Genomic DNA, 10,952 nt, shown 5'->3' with positions numbered 1-10,952 from the left:
TTACATTAGCAAACTTGTGGCCATTCCTGCTTGTTCCCTGCGGTATGCAAGTCTGCAATCTGTACTAACCACTCAGTAAATTTATGTCAAACACATGAATGATATTCATAGGGTAATAATGATGATTCCTTAACCGTCCACCTTATGGGGATCTAGAACACCATCTTTGAGCCCAAGAGAGGAATTGCCGGTTCCATCCCCAAACTGCCATGCGCCCCAGGTAACAAACCCTGCAGCTACCATGGCATTTCCTTTCACTCTGACGCCTCATCATCCAATCCTCGTGGTATTCTCTTTCATCTCACTGTTTGCAGTTCACATAGGCTTTGATATATTTTAGATGTTCTTAAAAATTTTAACAGTCTAATCAGAACTTTTCATATCTTGGTTACAGACTCCCTCCCCAAGAGGAAGAAGACCCTAGGCAAGAGAAAGCGAGCGCGAGGGAAGGTGAGACACTGGTATCTAAACTGGAAACCTGGTCACTTTCCACAGCAAGCAAGGCTTGAACTGGGAGGGGGGATTGGAAGACGAGGACCCCACGTGACCTCGGGGGCCCGAGGCTAGACGACCCCGCCCCCTCTCTCGCCGCCGCCGTCGCCGCCGGGGGGCGCATGCGCAGCCCATGGTAGTGATGGAGGAGAGAAGATGGCGGAAGCGGAGTGAGTTACTTGCTGGTGACTAATGTCGTAACCGGGGGGCGAGTGGGGGCCAGCGACACGTCCCCTTGAGCTCAGGGCTCTTTCGCGGGCAGTGCGGGGAAAGGGGGACGTGAGAGCTTTCTTATCGTGGAGGAGCCCGCTTGGCTCTTGTGGGGAGACGGAGGAGAACTGTTAAGGGTCCAGTTACCTCCCGGCGGGAGCGCCCCTTCCGCCGTCTGTCCCCGGATCTGCGGGGCCCTGTGCGCAGGGTCGTCCCTCGGACCCCGACCGTAGGAATCTTCCGGAAGATGAGCCCGACTGGGCCCCTCAGGCGCTGTCATCCCTGCAAGTGGGCCCCGCGGGCAGCCTTGTGACGGCTGCCTCGCCCGGGGCCCGCGGAGGCTGGGTAGGGCTGGGCGGGCACTGCCAGGCCTCCTTCGCGCTCGCCTCCTTCCCCCCCCCCCCCACCCCACCCCGTCCAGCGCCACCCCACTGCTTCTCAGTGGGAGAACGCGAGACGTGGGGCTGCTCACCGCCCTCCCCCGGGAGGCTTGCAGGAGGTGTCGCAGCGCCGGCCTTGTAGCGGCGGGGCCTGTTGCGAGTCTGACGAGGCTGAAAACACCCTGCAAGGAAAGATCTTCCTTTCCTTCGGGTCTCTGGCTGCAGTGTTGATGCCGCCCTAGAGGGCCACATTCCTGTGTGGCGGTGTGATGGTATGCTTAGTTAGCGACTCAAACTTAGTGTTTCCTGGGTAGGCCGCTGGTGCAGCAGCACTGCCGTTTGTATTTTGCAGGCAAAACTGCGTAGACGGCGGAGTTACCAAAATTGTTCTTTTGTGCCAGGTCTCCAAATGCAGTGCAGTGGTTTGGCCAGTTCTACCCACCGATGTTTAGACGTGTGTCTCGCATTTGGATTCTCTGTGACCATATTTAGTTACTGAACTGCTTACCGTAGGGTTTGAGGTTGGGCACATGGCTGAGCAGAATAGCACTGTAAAAGGACCAGAATTTAAGCTGGCGTTTTGCATATCTTTGGTACGTGGTTCAGAAGTGCTATGACAGGTAGTAATTTGGTAAAAAGTTCATCTACCGCTGTGTCTGTATGCTGTTGAACAGTTACCATATGATGCTGTGATTTGATGATTGGAAGGCAGTTTGCAAAACTACAAACCGCCCTCCCCCCGCAAAAAAAAACTCAGCGAAGCATAAAAATGTGTCATTTACTAATCAAAATAATTAGTAAGGGTCAGCTCCCCCCCCCACTTTTTTCCTTTCACTTTCCCTCTTATTAAATCGGGATTTTTTAAACCATTTGATTCCTGAAAGAGCACATAAATACTATTTACATACATGATATAAAGAACAAAGAAAATTTGTACATAAAAGGACACCTTATGGGAATAGTGCGTGCATACACAGTTAGTGCCAAATTCCTTTGTCTTTTCGTGAAGTATAAAGTGTTCTTGTTACATTCTTGTCAATGCTGCTCCTATGAGGTGGGTCAGGTTTTGTCTCTCAGAAGAAAAGACTGATAAGAAAAGCAGATAAAGCCAGTATATTCTCCAGTGTGCCTTTCACCATTGTGGTGCATTTCTGACCCTTCAAAAAAATACTGTAGTTCTCGTTTCTAACAATATTAAGCCCCTCAGAATTGACTTAATATGTTGTTTGAATTTGTTAAAATACAGATTCTGTATTTAGTGGAATTTTGTACCACAGCAGTGAAATGAGTTTGTAATATTGTAGGGAAAAGAATCAGTGTGGTACATAGCTGCACTTTACTGTCCGTACATGAGGAAAGTGACACAATTATGCTGTTTTCAAAATTTGGAGCTATTATTTGTGAAAAAGAGATTTTTGTAAGGAAGTGGGGAAATTGTTTTCAGCTGCTTCTCTTATTTACCCAGTCAGAGTAATCTGCTTATGAGTATTACTCAGTTATTACATGTAGTGAGGACAACGTTGTAGAATAATTAGAGGGAAAGCAGTGTGAGTTAATAAATTATTTTCTAAGAGAGCTTATTTTTATTATTTTTTATTATTTTATTTTATTTTTTGAGGTACGTGGGCCTCTCACTGTTGCTGCCTCTCCCATTGCGGAGCACAGGCTCCGGACGTGCAGGCTCAGCGGCCATGGCTCACGGGCCCAGCCGCTCCGCGGCACGTGGGATCTTCCCGGACCGGGGCACGAACCCGTGTTCCTTGCATCGGCAGGCGGACTCTCAACCACTGTGCCACCAGGGAAGCCCGAGAGCTTATTTTTAAATAAAGTATATATGGTAACCAAAAACTAAGCTAATTGACTAAACTAAGCTAAACTACTAAACTAAGCTAACACAAGTCCATAGGCATCCTATTTTAATGTCTAGATAAGAATGACTTTAATTTGTAATTAGTATGGTCACAAGAATATAAAGAAATATATATATATATATATATATATATATATTTTAATGCTGTACGCGGGCCTCTCACTGTTGTGGCCTCTCCCGTTGCGGAGCACAGGCTCCGGACGCGCAGGCTCAGCAGCCATGGCTCACGGGCCCAGCCGCTCCGCGGCATGTGGGATCCTCCCAGACTGGGGCACGAACCCGCGTCCCCTGCATCGGCAGGCGGACTCTCAACCACTGCGCCACCAGGGAAGCCCTAAAGAAATATTTTAATACTCTTGACATTGCTTCAGTTTTAACTTTCCTAGGTAGTTAAGTATTCCGTCATCACCTGTTTTAGTTTCAAAACACTCATCTTCCTTCAACAATAAAAAGGTAAACTTTAGGCCAGGCTGTATCTGAGTTACATATCCTGAGTCATTTGAATTCAAATTTAGTAGGTATGAACCATTAAATATGCTATATATTTGTGAAGTGTTTTTCCCTGGCACGTGTTTATGGAGACTGTGTGCTCTCTGTATTTAATGAGGGCCTTCTTAGAAATTTAGACTGTTGCTGATTATTTCTTGGAATATTATTCTTTAAACACCATAAGATAATGCTTTTGCCAATATAAATCCTTTGTGTTATCTGCTAGGTTTAAGGACCACAGTACAGCTATGGATAGTGAACCAAACCCTGGAACATCTTCGGTATCGACAACAACCAGTAGCACTACCACGACCACCATCACCACTTCCTCCTCTCGAATGCAGCAACCACAGATCTCTGTCTATAGTGGCTCAGACCGACATGCTGTACAGGTATTTCAGTTACCATGATGCGTAGTCTAAGACTGAGGATGTCATTACTTTTCGCTTAAGCCAGATGAATCTATTGTTTCATGTCCTCAAATGAGTTACATGATACCCTCTAAATGAGTACAGTTAGAATTGTTCATGTTTGGAACAACCAGCAGAGTTATTGAATAATCATTCTGTTGAGAGGGCCTACATTTGTCAGCGTGTAGCTTATAAAACAATATGTTGGGAAAATTATAATTGGAAGGTCTCTAGGTACTGCTACAACATTGAGAAACTCAACCAAGAGCCCCAACATGAAGAATGGCTCTAGGTTTTTCTGATTATTTTACATTTGAACCCAAAATATGGACTTAGGATCTGTTCAGATCTATTCAGCTCTGTAGATATGTTAAGAGGTTCATTTTAAACCCAAGTGGCCTAAGAACCCTAAACAGGAGGATCCATTTAAGAGCTCTAAGGGGCAGAGGAGGAAGGGAGTATTTAATTAGGAAAAGTCTTAGGCTCTTCGCTTAGTTGGGAAAATAAAATTTACCTGGTTAACCTTTATAATAATGGAGGTTGAGGCTATGTGGTATAGCATGAAAGGGGCATGGGCATTGCAATCTGATGTGCTCTTTGAATTCCATTTTCTTTATCATTAGTAGATATGTAGCCTTGGGTGAGAGGCATAATCTCCTTGAGCCTCAGGAAACTGAAAAACGAGGATGAGACCACCTGCTTAGTTAGTTATGAGGATTAAAGGAAGCATCTAGAATTGTGTGGGGCACATTATATATACTCAGTAAACCATAGTAGCTAATATTTATTGAATACTTGCTATGTGCCAAGCATTTGATAAATTCTTTACATGGATTTTCTCCATATAACAGATGGGAAAACTGATGTTGTAAATTGGCTAAATAACTTTCCTAAACTCACATAACTAGTTGGTACTATAGCTTTAGAGTTGTGCCCTTGGGGCTTCGCTGGTGTCCAGTGGGTAAGACTCCGTGCTCCCAATGCAGGGGGCCCAGCTTCGACCCCTGGTCGGGGAACTAGATCCCACATACATGCCGTGACTAAGAGGTCCGCATGCCGCAGTGAAGATCCTGCATGCCATGGCTAAGACCTGTCGCAACCCCACAAAAAAAGAAAAAAAAAAAAAAAAAAAGACAGATGTTGAGTTGTGCCCTTAACCATTCCGTGAGTTCTTATTTTTTCCATTATACCTGTTTTCTCTCAAATCTGCACAATTGCACTCCACCCTGAAAAAAAACTCACCTGTTTGTGATGCAGTCATCTCCCTGATACATTTTTCTGGAGCGGAGATCCCAGTATACTGGCTATTTAGCTGTTCTGTGGCTTAGGATTCTGAAGTTACTGTGGAGTAGCATCAGAATTGTTGGAGACCCAGTCAGTTCAGTAAAAATTCAAACTGGAATGGAGAGTGTGTTTTTAATGTTTTTCACCTTTCTCTGAGGCAAGGGATATAGGGAAGAGTATCTAGAGCTTGAGCATACAGATGATGTGACATTTTAAATGCCATTTTGTTCTCTAGCTTTACCTAAGCTGGATGTGTTAATAAGAAAAAAGTTATTGAAGATGTGTAGATATAGATATATCTCACAAATAGCACTAACTCTAATTCTTATGAGATCATAGAATTGCTTCCCTTAAAATGTAATCAAATCAGTATTTACTGAACTACCTAAGTAGTTCTTCAATACCTTTCAGCTTTCTTTTTCAGTCCTGAGAATCCTCTTCCCCGTCCTTGCTCCTTTAGAGGAACAAAATAAGAACAATGTGCTATATCTTTAACTTGCATTTAAAGAGTCTCTCTCCCATGCGTATAGTATTGAATCGTAATGAAAGACTGTGCTGACAACAGAAAAAAATTACTATACTCTGACAGAAATATGTGCCAAATAGGTTATTCATTTTTTATTTCAGTTTAATTTTAGAATTTTGTTATAGAATTAGAAGAACATATATAGATTTACCTGACGAAAAAGACATATTGTTGTGATTCTAAATCACAATGCAGATCTATAGTCCCCTGCAACTAGGTGTCAGAAGCCTACATTGGTTTTGTGACAGGAGTCTGCAGTAGGTATAGCAGTCTTTTTTTTTTTCTGCGGTACACGGGCCTCTCTCTGTTGCGGCCTCTCCCGTTGCGGAGCACAGGCTTCGGACGCGCAGGCTCAGTGGCCATGGCTCACGGGCCCAGCCGCTCCGCAGCATGTGGGATCTTCCCGGACCGGGGAATGAACCCGTTCCCCTGCATCAGCAGGCGGACTCTCAACCACTGTGCCACCAGGGAAGCCCAGTATACCAGTCTTTTGTTGGGGAATTGAGATATGAACACATGAAGGTAAAAAACACAAGGAAATATGTTTTCTTGGGATTTGGATAAAGAGATAGCTTTGTGGTAAAGGTGTTCTGACTCAGAAGCTCAAGCTGTAGGATTATGGCTCTATTACTCCCTTAGCTCTTTGAAAACTGTGGTTTGATGCTGAGATTTAGGGTGCTGTTTCAGAGTCATCATGGGCATGATGTGACTTTAGGATGTGTTTACAGAGTACTGGTATAATCTAACTTACCATTTGGACAGATAAAGGATTTTCCTCTTATTAGAATACTTGCTTTTCTACATTTCTCGATTTATGAAGTTCAGGTTCATAGTTTTCATTTTACTCATAAATAGTCACAGTCATTAACACTTTTTCAGGAATTTTTTTAGAAAGAACAGTTTTATTCTGTTTTGAAACAGTTGAATCTGACGTTTAAAAAACATTTAAAAACATTTAAAAAAGTGATTATTTAGTAATTTTCTAAAAAAATAGCTTTATAATTTTAAGTGGTTATTAATATAATGAACTAAGTATTTTCAGACATTTAAAGAAAAATACAAATGAGAAGGTAAAAATCACTTCTAATCTAGCTACCCATCAGTAGTCTTTTACTGTCTTCCTGAATATTCTTTAAAATATTTTAATATAAATGGTATCTTACTCTATACACTATTTAGTAACCTGCTATTTCACCTAATGATATATTTGGGGATTTTTTTGTTAATAGATATATCTGCTCTGTTCAGTATAGTAGCTACTAGCTGCATGTGGCTATTTTATATTTAAATTATAATTAAAATTCAGTAAAATTAAAAACTTAGTTCCTTAGTTGCACTAGCCACCTTGTAAGTGCTCAGTAGATTCGTGGCTGCTGTATTGGATGGCAGTGATCTACATTGATACTAGTAATGCTTGCAGGGTATACATATCCTCTCTACGCAAGCTGCAAATTCTACCAAGTTTTATCCAAAATGGTTTTACCAATTTACATTCTTACTAACAGTGTATGAGAGTATCTGTTTCTTCAGTAGTAGTAGTATTCTTTTAAATCTTTATCCATTGGAAAGTTGGAAAATAGTGTCTTAATTTGTAAGTTTTGACTACTAGTGAGATTGAAGATCTTTTCAAATGCTTACTTAGCACTTTCTCCTTTTGTGAATTGCCTCTACTGGGTAACTTTAATTTGTGCAGATTAGTGAATCCTAGTGATATGTAACTAGGAGAGAACTATGTTAATAAGTTTGATGACATTGAATATTAAAGTAGTGAAATTTTATTTTAGTTTATTTTTTAACATCTTTTTTTTTTTTAAGTACATGCACAGACTCTAGACAATGCTATACTTTTTTTTTTTTTTTTTTTTTTTGGCTGTGTTGGGTCTTTGTTTCTGTGCGAGGGCTTTCTCTAGTTGTGGGAAGCAGGGGCCACTCTTCATCGTGGTGCGTGGGCCTTTCACTGTCATGGCCTCTCTTGTTGCGGGGCACAGGCTCCAGACGCGCAGGCTCAGTAGTTGTGGCTCACGGGCCTAGTTGCTCCACGGCATGTGGGATCTTCCTAGACCAGGGCTCGAACCCGTGTCCCCTACATTGGCAGGCAGATTCTCAACCACTGCGCCACCAGGGAAGCCCTTTTTAACATCTTTATTGGAGTATAATTGCTTCACAATGTTGTGTTAGTTTCTGCTGTGTAACAAAGTGAATCGGCTATATGTATACATACATCTCCATATCCCCTCCCTTTTGCGTCTCCCTCCCACCCTCCCTATCCCATCCCTCTGGGTGGTCACAAAGCACCGAGCTGATCTCCCTGTGCTATGCGCTGCTTCCCACTAGCTATCTGTTTTACATTTGGTAGTGTGTATATGTCAGTGTTACTCTCTCACTTGGTCCCAGTTTACCCTTCCTCCTCCCCGTGTCCTCAAGTCCATTCTCTTAAAGTAGTGAAATTTTAAACTGCTGCTTTTTTAATACTTTATTTTATGGTTAAGATTATGGTTTGACATTGGTTCAATTGACTTACCACAGGTAATTCAACAGGCATTGCACCGCCCTCCCAGCTCAGCTGCTCAGTATCTACAGCAAATGTATGCCGCCCAGCAACAGCACTTAATGCTGCACACAGCAGCTCTCCAGCAGCAGCACTTAAGCAGCTCCCAGCTTCAGAGCCTTGCTGCTGTTCAGGTGAGACGGAAATGAATTAAGAACTTATGAGGCCAAAGTTGACATGACCTGCAGATAATTCCTGAAAATAAATATGTTGGGTATTATTTTAGAGTTTTCAGGTGTCCTGTGATTATTTTTTCTTAAGGAAATATAATAGGCTGCCAAATTGAGGTTAGTTTAAAAACGAATGTGTTTTATGTGTTACTCTATTGCTAACTTTTGTCCCTCTGCTTTTTATCTACATTGCAGAAATGTTATACTAATGTCATGGTTTTGTGTGTAAAATTTTAGGTACAACAGTGAATAGTTAGGGTTACATGAATCTTATCTACATTTTAACAAGAAAGCTTCTTTAAATCACATAATTAATTTACACTCATTAAAAAAAACAAACAGTATAAAATTGATCATAAGAGGTAAAGTATAGAGGTATTCCTTTTCCATATCCCCTGCTATTTTCCACTCTTCAGAGGTGGCCACTAACAGTTTAATATGTATCCCTCCAGGAATGTTCTGTATAAAAATATGTATGTACACTTTTCTAAAATCCACTCATATGATTCCTACTGCTAACAGGATGATTTTATGATTAAATGCTTATGTTTTTAAAAAGATCTTCATTATTATTGCACTGTTTATTTAAATTAAACTGTGTGTGAGATTTAATCTTAAATGTCCTCACCAGAGGAGAATCTCAGTTGACTGAACCTGAAAAAAAGGTTTATTTCTGTTATAAACACATCCCCAGCTGTTACTTCTTCTCGGTAGTGTAATTTTAAATAGCGTCGTGTACATGATACGAGTAAGGAAACCGAAACCCACTGGTACTTGATATAGCTCCAGTTTCTTTTTCATAACATTGGAGTAGTGATTTCACTTCAAAGAAGACTGAGACCTGTAGAGTAAAACTGACAATGACTGCGGCTATTAAAATAAGATTAGCCTTTGGGTCTTCTGTTTTCACTGTTCAGTGTTTTCTTTTTTTCTTAATCTGTTTGGCTAAAGCTTAATCCATGTTGACTGTAAAATAGCTGTAAAATAGATGTTTTGACTTTTATTGTGGTTTTATGGTATCCTGGTACCAGAAAGTTTTTAACTTCAGGCTTTTATAGACATATTATAAAGATTTTATTATTTTAGGCAAGTTTGTCCAGTGGAAGACCACCTACATCCCCCACAGGAAGTGTCACACAGCAGTCAAGTATGTCCCAGACATCTGTAAGTGCCCGAAATTTTTTCCTGGTTTTAAAATTATAAATTATTGCTTTCCAGAAGTGAACTGTTAATATTTACAAAACTGTTATTGTTTATCTGTTGAATATTATTGAAATAACAAGCGTCTAGAAACAAGAATGATACATTTCAAGAATTTGGAACTAATGTCAAACTTCTGAAAATCTGAGTCTTAAAAAAGTTTTTGTATTATTTCTTATGTATGTTTTCCCACTCACTGTGTTCACATCTTCTGTGATTCTGAATGGTTGCAGTTTTCAGTGTGCATTGAAAGCATGAAATACATAATTCAAGGAATTAGGTCATACTTTTACTGTGATATACTAAAGAATGTCATGTCCTTGGTAGACATCTAAATGTTTCTAGCTCTTTCTGTGTAATTCACGTTTTAGAAATTTTACTCTTCAGTTTATGCTTCCTTGAGTTATGTGGGTTAAATTTACAAGTATCCATTCAAGATAGTGTTATTTATTTTGAGAAAGGAGTAAAAGAAAGGTGATTTGTTATATTGCACATATATACTGGAAAATTGTGCAGAGTATCCCAGTTAAAAGAAATTTACAGGTGTGGTAATAATACTTGTTTAACTTTTTATTTTGATATAATTTCAAATTGCAAGAATAATAAAATAAATTTCTGTATACCCTTTACTCAGATTCTCCAGTTGTTAGCATTTTGGCTCATTGCTTTATCATGCATTCTTTCTATCTCCATATATACAATTACCTTTTTCTGAACCATTTGTGGGTGAGACATGTTCCTTTACTCCTAAATAACTTTGATATGTACTTCCTAGGAACAAAGTCATTTTTTTACGAAGCCACATGAAGTGGATCGAATTCAGGAAATTTAGCATTGATGCAGTGCCGTTCATATACAGATTTCATCAGTTGTCCCGTATTTCTCGGCCTCATCACTATAGATACTATGGACCAGATAATTCTTGTAGGGGGCTATCCTGTGTGTTATAGGACATTAAGCAGCATGCCTAGCTTAGATACCAGTAGGCTATGCCCTCCTCCTTTCCCCAGTGTGACAGTCAAAAATGTCTGCAGGCACTGCCAGATGTTTCCTGAGGGGCCAAATTGCCCCTTGTTGAGAACCGTTGAGTTAACCTAATAACATCCTCTTTAGATGTTTTTTCCTGATCCAGGATGGTAATACTTTGAAGCTTTGTAAAATTGACTCCAGTGGAGTATAGTTTATAGATTGCTGAGGAATTGAAGATGAACTTGTGCTGTATTTCTTTAGCTAAGGTTGTGATCTTTACTAAGTACATGTATGATGAGCATACAGTTGTTTTTGGGCTATTGAGCTGATATTTTTAATTAAAAAATTACATTTTAGCATGGAAGTATCCTGGCATGTGAATAAACTTAGTTAAGAAAGAAATT

General features: G+C 40.5%; 1 protein-coding gene across 4 annotated transcripts in view; it reads left to right on the top strand.

The window, feature by feature from the left end:
• The first annotated feature begins 614 nt into the window (after nucleotides 1-614).
• The window catches only part of PHC3 (polyhomeotic homolog 3), an 87,501-nt gene continuing 77,163 nt past the window's right edge, over nucleotides 615-10,952 (top strand). For all 4 annotated transcript variants that reach the window (XM_081234547.1, XM_081234546.1, XM_081234545.1 and 1 more), the window contains exons 1-4: nucleotides 615-662; nucleotides 3,668-3,833; nucleotides 8,188-8,343; nucleotides 9,466-9,543. In XM_081234547.1, the coding sequence (XP_081090673.1) occupies nucleotides 649-662; nucleotides 3,668-3,833; nucleotides 8,188-8,343; nucleotides 9,466-9,543 (414 nt within the window). In that variant the 5' untranslated portion in view covers nucleotides 615-648. The remainder of the gene's footprint in view (nucleotides 663-3,667; nucleotides 3,834-8,187; nucleotides 8,344-9,465; nucleotides 9,544-10,952) is intronic.

Source organism: Mesoplodon bidens (genome assembly GCF_964165515.1).
Source record: "Mesoplodon bidens genome assembly, chromosome: 5".
In the NCBI taxonomy this organism is placed as follows: domain Eukaryota; kingdom Metazoa; phylum Chordata; class Mammalia; order Artiodactyla; family Ziphiidae; genus Mesoplodon; species Mesoplodon bidens.
Note: the sequence above shows the minus strand (reverse complement) of the source record. Positions and strands in the feature narration are given on the sequence as shown.